Source organism: Equus asinus, chromosome 2 (assembly GCF_041296235.1).
Source record: "Equus asinus isolate D_3611 breed Donkey chromosome 2, EquAss-T2T_v2, whole genome shotgun sequence".
NCBI lineage: Eukaryota > Metazoa > Chordata > Mammalia > Perissodactyla > Equidae > Equus > Equus asinus.
In genome coordinates, this window is record NC_091791.1 from 136,328,899 (window position 1) to 136,345,297 (window position 16,399).

Genomic DNA, 16,399 nt, shown 5'->3' on the forward strand with positions numbered 1-16,399 from the left:
AGTATCATTTATAATAGCACAAAAAATTATGAAATACCTAGTGTTAAGTTTGACAACAGATGAGCAAGACCTGAATGCTGAAAGCTATAATCATTGTTGAAAATATTAAAGAAGACCTAAATAAATAGAGATATACCATGTTCATGGATTAGATGACTAATAAGATGTCAGTAATACCCAAATCTCCCCTGCAATCCCAGTCAAAATCCCAACAGGCTTTATTTTTTTCTTTTAGGTATTGACAAGATGATCCTAAAATGTATATAAAATGCAAAGGATCTAGAATAGATAAAATCACTTTGAAAAAGAATAAAGTTGAAACTTACACCACCTGATTTAAAGACTCATTATAAAGTTGTAGTTGTAATCAAGACAACATGATATTGGCACACAGACATGTAGATCAATGGAGCAAAAAAGAGTCTAGAATTAGATTCACACATATGGTCAACTGATTTTCATCAAAGGTCTAAGGCACCTTTAATTCAATGGGGGCAAGATAATTTTTTCAACAAATGGTGCTGGAACAATTGGAATGTGATATAAAGCCAAAAGGTGCCTTGAACCTTTCCCCACACCATATGTAAAAATTAATGAGAAATGGAGCATAAACCTAAATGAAGAATTAAAACAATATAGAAGAAAACACAGGAAAATAATCTTAATGATCTTAGATTTGGTAAAGATTCTTAAACAGAGGACAAAACATGTAAATTATGCTTTAAAACCTCAAAAAGCATAAACTTGAAAGTTTATGACTTAGAACTTTAAAAACATTATGCTAACTGAAAGAAGCCCATCACAAAAGACCACAGGCTGTATGATTCCATTTATATGACATGTCCAGAATAGGCAAATCTATAGAGGCAGAAAAGAGATTAGTGTTGCCTAGGACTTGGAGTGGAGCATGAGGTTTCTTTCTGTGGCGATGAAAATGTTCTGAAATTATATATCATGATAGTTGCACAACTCTGTAAATATAGTAGAACCCAATGAATTGTACGCCTTAAACAGGGGAATGTTGTCATATGCTGATTATATCTCAATAAGGCTGTTAAAAAGAAGAGAATCAACCTGGCATGCAAATGAAAGAAAAATAGGAAGCTGGGGAAGGGCAGCAGAGCATGCCACCCTAAAACATGCCTCTTCGGCATAACAATTGTTTTGAGCTGATTATTTTGAGAAACAGCAGATACAGGAGAAGCTCTGAAAACAGAGTAGAAGTAGCCTTTTGAAAGATAAATTTACATTTATAAAGGAAGTCTCCATTTGTAAGCGTGACTCTCTCAGTACCAGGAAGAGAAGGTTGCCTCTAAATCACAAGAGAATCTTATCAATGGAGAAGCACTGACCTAAATCTACATAACAACCTTACCCTGATCCTTGGGCTTTTCCTGGTCACCTCCCATAACTGGCCTCCCTCCACCATCTACACTTTTCTTTAGCTGAAGATGGTATTTAAGCTGGTGGATTAGGCCACCTGGGGAGTTACTCATTTTTCCCTGGGTATCTCCCACGTATCCAAGAGGTACACAGGTTAACAAACTTCTCTTTGTTTTTCACTTGTTAATTTGTCTCATTACAAATAAGGTCTCAGGCAAAGAACTTAGAAGGGTAGAAGGAAAACTGTTTTTCCTCCCCTACACTGGAATACAATTTTAAAAATAATTTGATGACCTTTGTAAACACAAATATTCAGTTCATCCTAAATGTTTAATATTTGAAATATAAGATATATTTTGGTTTTACTTTCATATTTATCCAAGTTCTATTTGCATATTATTTTTCTCTTTGTTTTCTCAACTCTCTGCAGTGCTGTTATTTTCTTTCTTTTTAAATAATATGCTTTGTCTCTCCCCTACCCCCAAGACATTGTTATGAAAATAAAAAGACGAGTCACACCCTAAGAGAAACTATTCATGGAAAATATATCTGACAAAGAACTCATATCTAGAAAATACAAAGAACTTTAAAAGCTAAAAGTTCAATAATAAGACAAACAACCTAATAAAAAATGGGCAAAATATCTGAACAGACCCTTCATCAGAGAAGACATACAGAAGGCAAACAGGTATATACAAAGATACTCAACAATGTAAATTAAGATCACATTGAGATATCACTCCTCACCCACTAGAATGGCTAAAAGTAAAAAGACTGACCATTCCAAGTGTTGGCAAGGATGTGGGGCAATCAGAAGTCTCATACACTGCTGGTGGAAATGTAAAATAGTATAACCACTTTAAAACACAGTTTGTTAGTTTCCTAAAAAGCCAAAAATATACCTACCCTATAATATCAATGTTCCACTTATAGGTATTCATTCAGGAGAAATGAATACATATATGTACAAAGACTTGTATATAGAATGTTCTTAGTAGCTTTATTTGTAATAATCAAAACTTGGAAACAACCTAAATGTCCATCAAAAGGTGAAGAAACAACTATGGCATATCCATATGACAGAAAGTATTCCTGGCAATAAAAGGGGACAAATTATTGATACACACAACATGATGGAATTGAAAATACTGATGTTGAGTGAAAGAAGCCAGACAAAAAGGAGTATGTGCTACATGAGTCCATTAATATAAAAGTCTAGAAAACGCAAACAAATATGTAATAACAAAGAGCAGATTGGTGGTTGCCTGGGAATTTTGAGGAGTAATGGATATATTCATTATTTTGATTGTGGTGATGCTTCACGAGGTATTCAGGCATCAATATTCAAACGTCTGTCTTTAAAAGAGCCTGGATGGAGAGGGAGCCCCTCCTGCACACACCACGCCTGGAGGAAGGAGCACAGCCCTACGGTAAAGCACCCTATTCAGACAAGGCAGGAGGGAAGGAGTTCTATTTTTATTCTGCCATTAAGTCAACATGATTTCTAATAGCAGGCAATAGAACCAAATTACAGCTCTGCTAGTGGAAGTGGGGGTAATTTTAACCCCGTCACAGACCTTGCTTTGCGGTTTAGCAGCAAACTTGAACCGTGATTGCTGCAGAGGCAAAGGGCTGCCTCTCGCCCTGCAATACAAATGCTCTATGACAAACGGGCAAAGGCAGGAGGCCAAGGCTGCTCAAGTGGGCGTGTTTAAAGCTTCATAAAGCAGCTCCCAGGGCAGCTGGGAGAGGGTTCTGCCTGAATTAGATCCTGCTGTTTGCTGAATGCTAACTGGATTCTCCAAAGAAAAGGATTCTCTAAGCAGGGGTTCTTGATTGGGAGTCTCGCAATTCCAAAAGGATTCAGCTGGACACCTGGGTCTGGGAACCCTCTTAACAGTGTGAAGAACATTTTGTGTGTGTGTGCTGTTTCTTCCAGGAGGGTCGAGAGAGGCAGGAGAGGGGCTGCAGCTCAAGGGGGCCCAAGATCCAAGAAAGGATAAGAACACTAGAATCATGACAGTTATTTGTGCCTAGATAGAGTAAAAAGGAGAATGGGGTTGGTAAGGGAGACAAAATTAATTATTATTGATATGTTTCTTTAAAAATATCTGAACCAAATAGGACAAAATGTTAATTAACAAAATTAGTTAATTATAGAGGGTGGGCACACGGATGTTGTTATGGTTTTCTGTATTTCCAAAGCTTTTCTCAAGTAAAACTAAAATATAAAAGCCAGTCAAAAAAGGTGAAGAATCCTTGACCCTAAGACATTTGAACTGAACAAGGCTAAAGCAATGTCATTGTCCCCACATTCTCACGGGCCTCAATTGAAGAAGGGCAGCCCATGAGAGATGAGCCCTGAACCTCCTCCTTGTGCTGCTGGAAAGTGACCTCCATTTATTTCTGTAAATCCTTGGACACTTTCTCCAAATCTTAATTTCTACTTTCCTCTTTCCCCTTTTATAAAAATTGGACAATTATCTGGCCTTTCTTCAGCATTCAGGATCTTACAAAGTCTCTTTAATCCATCAAACAAGAGGTCACCCGTCCAAGTGCTCCAGGAGGACTCTCCTAAGATCTCCTGCTACAGTTCTGACTTAGGCTGACTTTCCTTTCAGAATGGAGATGCTGTGGTCATCTGATTGCACCTGGTCTTCCCATAGAGACCAGAGAGTGAGGAGGAGCGCAGGCTGGGCTGTATGAGGGTGTGCGTGCATGCACGAAAATTTCTGCTTTTTCATTGCTTTTTTATTCACCACCTCCAAATAGCTAACCTCAGTACTCTTTTCTTCTGCCCTAATCTCAACACAAATCTGATGTCTTCTCTAACCTGGCAATTTGGCTTTCATTTTCTGATTGTCTCAAAGTTCCTTCAGATACGGACATGAGTTTGTGCTCGTGCATCCCTGTTTCCCTCGGCTCTTGTCGGGTCTCTACTGGCACTGGCCTCACCAGTCTTGTGGCTCGTGGGCCTCTCAGTGTAGGACAGACTTCCTTGCTTTAGCCTCATTTTAGCCCAGATTTCTCCCAAGTCTTCTTTGGAGAAGGAGTTAAGGCTAATAATTTGAAGCGTGAACTTATTTTTGGCTACAGGCCCAAGAAGACCACAAATGTCCACAGCTAAGGTGAGGGAATGCTGTCACAGGGGTTCTGCAATTTTTAGTCAGGAGCTTGTGTCTTTCATATGTTTATGATAATTCCCTGGAAATGGAGGTTTATTTTCTTCCTATATTTTTATTAGAAAACACCCTTCAAAGAGTATGTCTAGCTTTCTAAAGAGACAAAAACAAATATATGAACAAATACACAATGCTATTTCAACAATATTTCTCTGGAAGTCAGAACCATCAGCACTTGTCAGCATTAAGAGGGAAAAACAGGGGCCAGCCCAGTGGTGCAGCGGTTAAGTGCGCACGTTCCGGTTCAGCGGCCCGAGGTTCACTGGTTCGGATCCCGGATGTGGACATGGCACTGCTTGGCACGCCATGCTGTGGCAGGTGTCCCACATATAAAGTAGAGGAGGGTGGGCACGGATGTTAGCTCAGGGCCGGTCTTCCTCAGCAAAAAGAGGAGGATTGGCAGATGTTAGCTTAGGGCTGATCTTCCTCAAAAAAAATAAATAAATAAAATATTTTAAAAAAGGTAAAAACATCCTTCTTGAAAAGACGTGTTTTATAAGTAGTTTTAATGTCATTTAGCTTTTCTTCCTATTAATGATTTCATTTTAGCACCAGCTACCTTCACAATATCAATCTCAAAACAGCGATAAACAGGACATTTATTTCTCTACCATAATTACAGGTTACAATGACAATCATTGTATAGAAGGATGAAAAGAAACTCAGGTGGCAGGCATTTAACAGACAACCACCACCCAAGTTTGCAACACATAAGGTTTAAGAGTCCTGTTTCTCTGGTAAATACAAGGAAGAATCCACAGCAGAAAATGAATTGGCGAACGTGAGCAGCCCCAGCAGGAGCACACCCGGCTGTACAGTGCATCGCTCTTGCCCGGGCCCAGAAAAAGAGCGGACTGGTTGCTCCCCTTCTTGCCAACTTCTGGGCCCCACAATGAAACCTCCCAAATTACACGTGATGTGGGGTCTTCCTGCGGCAAGTGCCCTTCTGCCTGTTCCAGAAAAAGCTGCTATCATTAGGGCTGATGCCTGACATAGTAATTAAGTGGCCATAAAGCTGGGGTCTCCGAATGTGTGGCCTGGGAATGGCTCCTAGATCTTCCCTAATGTTCACAGAGGCCCTGGACCCCTTGGCCTCCTCTCGGGCAAAGAGGCCAACCATCCACTCACCCCCTCGGGAGGACTTGCTGTCTTTTGCTCACCCAAACAAGGTGGGTATGGAGAGGAGAAGTGAGGAGGAGAGAGGAAACATTGGGGGAGGCAGCACCTGGTTCCCAGGTCCTGGGAAAGGATCCAAAGCTGGCTTGAGGTCCAGGAGGGGACCTCGGTTCCATTTTCCTTGTCTCCTGGGAGAAACTTCTCAAGACAAGTGCTGGCACCTGCCCTTCTCACAAAGGGAGCACTCCTCTCCCTCGTACAAGCTGTCTTTTTTGCTGGAGAGTGAAACCAGAGATCGTCACTTCATTAAATACCTTAAAAAAGGCTGTTACCTCCTTTTCATCCAGGTTTGTGGATTTGTCAGATGCAGCTGGAGGTGGACCCCTACACAGTGACATTCTCATTAAATGGCTCACCAAGACACAAGGTGGAAGGCGCCAAGCTGAAGGCCACGTGTACAGGGGCCTGGACCCACAGATGCTGGGCAAGTTACCAACGCTGCCCAGATACAGACATAGGTGCTGGGAAAAATGCAGTTTAACCAAGAAGTTGAACTGAGGGAAAAGCGCAAAATAACGGTCCCTCGTTTGGATAATAAAAGGATCCAGTATGACCTCCCTTCCAACAAATGAACAAGACAGACACAAAAGCGTGAGAGACAGAAAACAAGGAGAAATGGGGTGTTGGGAAAGAGCCCCTGCTTAGGAAGCTGCGAGGGCACCGTCGCCTCAAGCCCGGCACCACCACTTAGCTGGGCATGGCACCTTCCCGGTGGAGCCAACGAAGCAGGCAGCAAACGGGAGCTCAGACACTCTCATTTAATCCCCAGTAAACTGCCGGTTTAACACCTGAGGAAAGTGGAGCCCAGATAAGACAGGGGCCATGTAGCTATTTACGGGGCAGAGGTGGGATTTGAACTCAAGGCTTCTAAACCTATGCCTATACTTTCAAATGTTCAGATATAACAAGGGTCCATGTGACTAAGAATATATCGTTCCATCAAGAAAAAGATGCCGTTTGGAAGCCTCGCTGGCTTCATTCTCTACCCTGAATTTCCTGCTAGGCATGCTCACGGACTGAACACTTAACTACCTCCCAACACAGAGAGCTGGTCTGGCTGGAGCAGCTATGCCTGTGAACACTCGCCGAGGTGTTCTTTTTCTGGCCCATGTGCAATACACTGGTTTCTATTCATGAGAATTCTGGCTTTTGGAGCCCAATGTTAGTAAGCCCAGACTGGCTACTCTCACAAAAGATTGACTTTTGCACTGGCTAGTTACCTGGGTGAAGAATAAAAGTCATGTTCCCTTAAGATCTAAAATGCTTAACATCAGAAGGTGATTTAATTGAATTTTAAGGAGAAGGCAGCAAAATGCTAGAATGAGCATAGAGCTGGAAATAATAAGAGTTAAGATTTGGTCCTAGGTCTGTCCCACTAGCTGGGTGACCTCAACCAAGGGGCCTAACTTCTCCAGATCATTCCTTTGCCTGGCAAACCTCACGTGGCTATGCAATGACAAAATGAGAACAATTTCAATGCCCAGCAAATGAAAGGCTTGACAGTCCTCTGTGGTCTGTTGGAGCTTTTTTTTATTTCAGGTTTGAGAAGGAGCAAGGGCAGTGATGGCAGGGGAGACATCATCAGTTCTTTTCTGGGTGTGTCTGACTCCTGAATAAACTCTCTCAGGGCCTGCCCCAGACCTCCCATAGTTCTAAACATGGCTCCTAGGACTAGACAGAGACAAACACACACCAAATATACTTCCTGGGAGCCCATGGTTTGGCCCTTTGGGTCTTGAGGGGAGCCAAGCCACCCTAGGAACTGGGAGTCGGTGCAGGCTCCCGTGTAGGCTGTCCATGGGGCCATTACCACCGCATGCCCCACTGGTGTCTTCTGTACCAGCCCTCTGGCCCAGCTCCATGTGGGCAGGCCAGGCTATTGGAAGGTCATCAGAGGAAGGGAAGTGTCACACTTAATGTGGTCTGAGCCATTCTTGAAGGACTGGAGGAAGTCACAAGAGGCTAGCAGGTCACCTGTGGCACTGGCGATGTTTCTCCCTAAGTTGTCATGGAGGCTAGTGTGGCTCTTTCAGCAGCCTTCCCTGTCCTCAGAGGATGGACTGGTGTCTTCCTAACAGGACCTCCTGACATTTTTTCAGTGGTGGCTCTGCTGTCCCCTACCCTCTTCCATGCTAGTCTTGCCTCTCTGGTGCAATGCGAGAGCCGGCTCTCCTGGATTCTAACCGCAGCTTCCTCCAGGCTAGGCTTTTATCTCAGTGTGATGGAGCAGTGTGATGCGGGAGACCTTCCAGCTTAATCCAGTCCCAGCCTCACAAGTGGAGCCTGCACAGTGCTCTAAGGAGTTTTCACGAGCAAAGGATGGTCTGTACCCGAATCAGCTCCTCCCCAGCTCTGGCCTGGCCCACGCCCCTCCTCACCACCAAGACGTGCTCAAGAAGGTCCAGGTAGCCGAGGGTGCACTCCGTCCCATACCGCAAGGCTCTGGTGCGTACCTCCTCGCTGACATCAGGGTGGAAGGATGCTTGCTGGAGAGAGAAGGGAAAGTTGACATCTTAAAACAGGAAGAGCCAGCTGGTGAGTGGACTAGGTGGCGAGTGGGGAGTCACTTGGCTAGCAGTCTTGTGCAGCCCTGGACTCAGAGGCAGATCTCAATTCTGGAACTCCCTCTCCCGTACCCTCAGTGACCTCCCTCATCAGAAACCTCCCCTGACTCCCTAGATAGAGGTGGTAGCCCCTCCACACTCTCCTGCCACCTCCCAACTGTCCCCACAGAGGGTTCCCTGACAGCACTTTAGGTCTTGCCTTTTTTAGTGTCCTGGGACCAGACAAAGCAAGCGAATCTGGTCCCTCTTTCCTTCCTTTCTCCCTGCCCCCTTTTATTGAAATGTAAGAAATTCCACATGCACTAGAAAGGCCAGGAAAGACTCACGATTTGGGCTTACAGCAGGACATGTGTTGTCCCAGGGCCAGCCCACCTTTCTCCAGCAGCGTGAGGAGTCTTGGAGACCCCTCTGCTCACAGGCTCATCATGCCCAGGTCCTCACTCGGGGTCCTGACCACGCTGCAGTCACAGGGAGTCTCCCGACCAGGGCCCTCAGGCTCCTGGGAAACTTCAGATAAGGAGCTCCCCAGTACCCTCTGAGGCACCACAAATAACTCATCCCACATTATACATGTCGAGATAAGCAAACCAGGACATATGGTTAACACGGCATCCTGTGCTTTTTTCTTGCACTTGTGACCTGCTGACTTGAGTCATTCATAATATATCATTTCAGATGACACATTCATTCATGGGGCTGCCAGATTAACTATAGAACATGCAGTTACATTTGAATTCTGGATAAACAATGAAAAATTTTTAGCACGAGTATGGGATGCTCTATTTTTTATTTACTAAATCTGGCAATACTACCCATTTAGCCTTTCTTCTTTCTACAGCCTCTGGAAAGAACTTGAGGGGCTTATGAGAATACATAAAATAGAAAACTGTAAATAAATCACAAATCAGGACAAATACATACATTAGGATACAAGGTCAAGGCAGAAGGGGAAAGTGACCAGTCTCCACGCTCCTTCCACTCAAGCCCTGCTCCCTAGGATTGGGGTGCTGGTGAGAACACCTGTAGGTTCTCCCCTCACCTGCACCCTCATTATCCCCTGGAAGGAGTGGGGATAATCCCAGTGGCCAGCATCTGTGATTTAAGAGCCCGGTTTTACTCATCTGAGGACTAACTTGCCATGCCTTCAACCACTATTATGTTTTACTCATCCTTGTTCCCGTGTCTCCAAGTGTGAGGACAGACCCCTACACCTGGTTTGATGAGACACAACCAGGGGACCACATGGACTATGAGGCACTCACTGTCACCTCCAGTAGGTGACATGCAAGGCCCTCAATGAGAGTTGTGTGGGAGCGAGGGTGAGGCACTCTTCTCCACGGCTGGAGGCTCTGTAAGTTGGTAGAAAACTTTGGGACAGAGATCTGCCAACAATTAAAATGTCATATCATTTGATCCACTAATTCTACTTCTGGGAGTCCTGCCTAAGGAAATTATCCAAAGCATAGAAAAAACAGATATGCCCAAAGATGTTCATTGCAGTAAAGTTTATGATAAGAAAAAATGCAGACAACCTAAATATCTGATAATGGAGAAAAGAATATATTCATTAACAGAGTATTTTGTGGTCATTAAAGAGTCAGTTATAATGACTTGCAGGAACAAAGACACAGCCATATAACATTAATTGTAATAGTAGATATAAAATTGTGTCTAATGTAGACATATGTACATGAAGGTAAGACCAGAAAGAAACAGACACTAGAATTAACTTAGGGTGTAGGGAAGTCCTTCCCCCACCTGAGGAATTAGTGTAATCCTCCCTTTCTAACAAAATGAGCCGGTATTTAACCTACTGCCCTTCCATTTTGCCCCAGCTACCCTGCTCAGCCCCAAGGGCAGTGCTTGGAAATGGCCACCTGGCCCTCTGCTTGCGATAGAAGGGTTCCTTCTGGATCCATCACTTAGCATCCCCGGCATGCTATATATTCCTTATTGCATGCATGCTCTTTCTGCCATGCTGCCTCATTTCTTTTCTGCAAAGGGGTGGGAAATATGGGAGACCAAAGGAAATGTAAATGTGAATAAGTCTGCTAAATAAGTTCCTTCTTAACAGGCGTCTCAGGGCTCAGTGGTGACACTTGTCATCAAGTCTGGCTTTGGTGTGTGAAATTCTGGCTGTTATTTTCTCCTGCAGAATCAGGATGGTCTGATCCAGAAGGAAGACAACAGCAAGGAGCTGAGGCTGGGCAAACAGCACTTGTACTTCAATCCTTAACCTCCTTCCCTGAAAACAGGGGGATGTGTGTTAGAAAGAGACTTGAGAATCTGAGCTGCCTTCCATTTCCACCTTAATCATTGTCTTTCTTTCTGTTTAATTTCCCTTTTCATTTCATGTCTGTAACAAGGAGACAAAGTACCTGTCATTCATCAACCACAGCAACCTTGAGCACGATGGCTGGGAGGCCATGGGCAGCAGAAACAGACTGGGCATGAAATCAGAAGACTCGGTTTCAGTTCTGAAAGAACTGATAGTAACGGCTGTATGACCTTGGTCATGCCACTTAATCTCTCCAAGCCTGTCTCATCATCCATCAAATTAGGGCAATTCCTCTTGCCTTTCTTATGTAGGATGAAATGATAGAATATACATGGCAGCCCCTCCCAAACTAGGAGGGACCCTGCATGTACACCATGACGGCATTCAGGCCATACCGTGCTAGGCAGGTACCATCCTCCTTTGGGAGTTATCACTTCTGACGGGGAGATTCCACTAAGCACATCAAAACGGCAAATACTCGGGGCCTCGGAAGATAGTCCAAACTCCCTGGCCCAGAACACAGGGTCCTTCATGAAAGCGGCTGTATCACCCTGCCACCCTCTTCTCCCCACCTACCCCCCAGGCTCTACCCTCCATCACACCCAGGAGAGCAGTCAATGTGGTGTTGTCTCCCACACCAGGCCCTTGCACACCCATTCCTTCAGCCTGGCTGCCTCACCCTCCCTCTGCCCAGTTACCTCCTCATCCTACCCCATCTGAGGAATCCCTGAGAAGCCATTGCCCGGACCTGGCGCCAGCTGCCCCCACAACTCACTCCACCACAAAGACTGGCCCTATCCCCTCAGACCCCAACTCCTGTGGTTCACCCCTGCCTGCTCACCATGGCAGGGGATTACCAATCAATCACTGAGCAGAAGTCAGTGGCCCTCGGGCAAGGCTGTCCCAGAAGAGTGAAGGTCTGGGGTAGGGGTGCTCAATGGGATGTAGGGGGTTGGGGGCTCTGAGGGCTCACTTTCTTATCGGATAAAAAAATAAAGGTTGTGAAGCTCAGGTTTCCCCAGCTCCCTCACCAAGCACGGGCTCAGGGCAGTTGCCCTGGTGTCCACCCAAGGATCAAAAGAGTTTCTCCAAGATTCTGGCATAGAGACCAAAAAGGCAGTGCCCCGACGTTCTGTTCTGTTCTCTTCCTCTAACTCACTTCCTCACCCAATTATGGCAACACCCCTCCTAGCACAGAATGGCTGGCCTACGGAGGCAGGAAAGGGTACAGGTGGAAGGGAGAAGCAGTTTTCATTTAGAGGGCCTGAACAAAGGCCACAGTCCCTCTACTACCATCAGCATGGCCTCCACCACCCTCTGTAAGGTGTCCTGCCTATTTAGGAAGGACTGAGAGGAGAAGTGGGAGGGTTAAGTCAGCAGGCCAACTCTATCTCCTCTCAAACATAAAACTACCCTAGAGAGTCGTTTCCCACTAGCTGATACACACGTGCCCTCAGCACATATTTTCTACAAAGTCTAAGGTATTGAGCTGCTCACTTCTACACACGGCCAGCCCCGCCCATTCTCCAGGCTAAACGGCACAGTCAGTCAGGACAGACCACCACTATCCATCCAAAGCAACACCAAGGCCTTTACCTTGCAAGCCGTCAACATATCTGCCACGGCTTTGCGGCTCAGATTGGCGGTGGCGATCACATCTTCCTGCCTACAGGAGTTCCCAGCGGCCACGGCTTTGGCTGTTGCCATGGTGATGCCTTTCGTCATCCTTATCGATTCTTCAGGTGATGATGTCTTTTCAGGTATCTCTTTTGACTGGAACACCTGGAAGTTAGAAGAGGTGAAAAAAAAATCAAAAAGGGAAGGACAAAAATAATTCATTCTTCTCTGCCCAGGCTGCAGCTCAGTGTCTGAAAGCTGAGCCAGCAATGGGAAGAAACTGTCAAATGGCAGGAAATTAGAAATTTAATTTGAGCACAGTAATATCATTCTTGCTTTCAAGACCCCAGCATGGATAAGCCTCGCACACCTGTACTCGGCATTCACAGGAACAATCTGGTAAGGGAGACTTAGCTACGGCATTAACCCGTTTGTTTGTAGAAGCTGACACTCAATATTGGGGAACTATCCTGGGGAGGCGGTTGTGTCTCTTCTCAGTTCTTTTGCTCCATCCCTGCTGGTGCTTCGGCAGTTCCCAGAAACTCCGCAGTCCCAATGCTGGTTCCCGGGCAGGACTGACCCGGATGCATCATGCTGGACTTGCCTCTCTCTCTTTAAGGGGGTGTAGGGCGGGGAAATGAAGCTTTCAGTTTCTTCTATTCTTAGCCTGTCTCACAAATATAACTGCATAACTGTGCAGAGGCGTTCATGTTGAGTGCACCACGGTGACGCTGTGAATTATTTAACCACACACATCCACACACACACCCCTTTAAAGAAGCTGAAATAAATTAACCAGGGTAAGTGAAAATCCCACTTTCAAGTTCCACCTGTCAGTCAAGCCAGCTGTTAGTACTTCCAGGCCACATGTCTTGTGTGTCTATCATGAGTGAGTGGTGCCCTGGCTGTGTGCTGAATGTGCATGTGTTCCTGCACACAAGGACTCCAGTTGGGGCTGCTCTGTCTTCAGCTACATTTCAGGAGGGAAGTCTTCCCTGAGGCAGAAGGGAGGACCCAGCCGGCATCCCTGCCATGCACCAACCAGGGCCAAACATCAGCACCCCCCTCAAAATGGATGGCTGCAGTTAGGCTGCCCAGAACCACCCCTGAATGATACAGGGGGATGAGTGCCACACGTACAGAGCCCTCCATACTCACAGGGGCCTCGTGGCACACGCTTCTTTGGAAACCTCCTATGTCCATGGTAAATCACAATCTGGGTCAATGCTAAACCACTTTGGTATACTTGGGTTGACCACGTGTCCGTAATTTCCCAGGAAAGCTCCAAATTTCAAACCTCCTCTTCCACGGCCATCATTAGGCCCACCCACACCTATCAGAACACATGTTTAGACTTTTGGTAGGAAACACCCAGCCCATGTACACAGGAGAGTGCCAGGCAGCAGCACTCAAGGACGCCACCTGTATTTTTCAGTTTCTCCCTTGTGTGAGAACTAAACCCAACACCAAGCAAGGTTGGAGGCATTAAAAACAGGACAAGAGACCCCAAGGCTCCACAACAAAAACCCAGTAGAACTGTTCACTTCTACTTTTGACCCTCAGGGGCTTGTGGCCTTCACAGGTTCTAAAGATACAGAACCGCTGGCAGCAAAGGCAGGTCCTCTCCTCCTCCCTCCAAAAATGAAGTTGAATCTGTGACAGGACCTCTTATTAAAAAGAACTCTTGGTTTGAAACCACTCATTTTAAGCATATTTCTATTTCTAGGGATTAGGACGAGTCAATCCACAACAGTCATGGCATCAAAAGAGCAGTAGGTAATATCCATATCATGGTAACGCCAGAACGCCCGCATGCTACGATGCTGGAACCAGGCAAGAAAGAACACAGGGTCAATTTCTCTGAGATCAGACATCTCAAACAGAAGGAAGCTGGATGTGAAAGGGAAGTGCCTCAGGTAAAGGCATTCAGGTTCTTCTAACTGTGAACCTCAGACTCCAAAATCCCTAGGTGTGCAGGAGTGTGAGCTGGTGCTGAAAGCAATGGGAATCAACGGGGGCCGTGTGTGGCTACACATTACAAATGCCATTTAGACTCAAAGTGAGTACAAATAGCCATAATGAGTTTTCCTTTTGCCAAGAATCTTCTGTAATGCTTTCTTTTCGAGCTGTAATTTTAGTGGAATTAAACTTGGATAGGCATAAGTGATATATTCCCATTAATTTCTTAGTGACAATTACAAATTGACACTAGCCAAATTCTGAGGTGGTCAGTTACACGTGGGGTCTCAATTATACAAAGTTACTGCAGGTAGGTGAGCGGGCCTCCCTAGGTCAGGCGCTCCAGGTAAAACCTATTTAAGCTAAAAAACCTCTGAGAAGAGAAGACTGCGCTGGGGTCAGCTGTTGGACATGGGTGTCTGAGGGAGGTGATTGTTAGCTCCTTACCGTGAGCTCCTGCTTCATGTACTCAATCGTAGCCTCCAGCGCTCGTGTGCCCCGGGTGGCCTCGTCCTCCACCGCCTTCACAGTCTTGAGGAGGGAGGTGACATTGGTCACCATCACCTGCATAGGAAGAGAGGCCAAGAGAAAACGGAGTGCACTCAAGTCCAATCCCTACTCCTTTTAGTTCCAGATCTAGTGCCATGAGCATGAACACCTCTCTGTAAGTGAGAAATGGGCCCAGATGCGTATTCTCCTGATATTCTTGTGTGTGCTTTCCTCACTCCAGCACTCCCCTTGCACACGTGCCCATTGTTGGGGCTCCACTCTACCTTGGCGGCCCCCTTGAGCTGGTACATGGAGGGGTCGTCGGCGGGCTTGCTGGCTGCTCCCTTGGTAGCACCAATGAGATCTGAAAGGGCCTTGGCCACATCTTTGATGGCGTTGATCAACACCACCTGGAAGAGAGCATGGAGCTCAGGTGAGCCTGCCTCGAGCAGTCACCTGCTGCTTCACCAAGGGCACACAGCCCGGAGGCAGGTGGGGGCCTGTGGGAGGCAGGTCTCTACATCAGTAGCTCTCAAGCCTGCAGCAAGGCAGAGTCCCCAGGAGCCACCCCCAGAGATTCTGATGCAGGAGTCTGGGTGAAGAGCCAGCATCCAGACTCTAAGAACCTCCCCAAGGGAGGCTGACGCTGAGCCACAATGCAGAACCCAGGTATACTTAGCATGGGCAAACACCTCCTAGCTGGCAGCTCTGCTGACAAGTTGCCTATGAAAGTATGAAGACAGCTAAGCAGACACTTAAGTGGCAACACCACTCACCTGTGCCCTGAACTGGTAACCAAAAACACCAAGAACAAAATGCAAGCCTCATATCTTGGCCTGCAAGGCATCCATGGCACCCCACCTGTACCACCAGCTCTGGTTCACAGCGTTCTCTGACTCACTCAGATGCTATAGGCACATGGTCTGTCCTTCTTTCCAGCTGGAAATCCTAACTCATTCCTACTTCAGGGCCTCTGCTCTTGCTCTTCTCTCGGCCTGGAAGCTGGCTCTTTTCATCAGTCAGGTCTCAGCTCAAATGTCATGTCCTCAGAGATCTTTCCAGACCACCCTACCTAGAGGCCCATCCCCCCCCACTGAGACTTCCTCAGCTTGCCCTGTTTATTTACAGAGCTTACCAGTTTGTGGGATTACCTTATGATTCATTCACTTATACACTGTCTCTCTTCTCCCCCGACCTGGATGTAGGCTCCAGGAGGGCCGGCCTGAGCTTCTGTCTGTAGTGTTTTGCATGCAAAACAAGGCCTGGCATGGAGGGGCATTCAGCAAAAACTCGTGGAATGAGTGAATGAACGAGTACACGGGCGTGTACCCCCATGACACTGGATATAATACAGTATCTTCACTCTTCTAATCGAGCAGAGACCACAGGCTATTTTTCAGTATGCTGGACTTGGAATCTAAAGTACCAGCCACGTTTAGGAATTACATGCTATCAGGCACTACATTTACTTCTCCATCCAGTGGCTACAGTAACAACTCCTACTTCTGTAACAGCAACCAGCACCACCACTTCTCTTTGTTGAGGGCAGTGTTCCAGGTGCTGAGCCAAGCACGCCACACACTATCTTGTTTAATCCTCACTGCCATTTCACGTGGGAACTATGGCGCTCAGGTCCATACTCCCAGAGCCCGGGAGCGGCAGGGTCGGGAGGCAGACTCTGGTCAGTGTGATCCCAGGAACCACGGTCTTAACCTCCACGCTGTCTTATGCTCTACAGCTCTGCTTCCTCA

The 16,399-nt window shown here is 46.3% G+C and overlaps 1 protein-coding gene across 10 annotated transcripts in view; it reads right to left on the bottom strand.

Annotated features, from left to right (window-relative positions):
- TLN2 (talin 2) overlaps window positions 1-16,399 on the bottom strand; it is a 413,145-nt gene that overhangs the window by 23,091 nt on the left and 373,655 nt on the right. For 7 of the 10 annotated variants that reach the window (XM_070500480.1, XM_070500476.1, XM_044764772.2 and 4 more), the window contains 4 exons: window positions 14,933-15,058; window positions 14,607-14,723; window positions 12,180-12,365; window positions 8,120-8,227 (listed from right to left, as the gene is read on the bottom strand). In XM_070500480.1, coding sequence (XP_070356581.1) covers window positions 8,120-8,227; window positions 12,180-12,365; window positions 14,607-14,723; window positions 14,933-15,058 — 537 coding nt within the window. The remainder of the gene's footprint in view (window positions 1-8,119; window positions 8,228-12,179; window positions 12,366-14,606; window positions 14,724-14,932; window positions 15,059-16,399) is intronic. The other 3 variants (XM_070500486.1, XM_070500484.1, XM_070500478.1) reach the window with 1 other exon arrangement.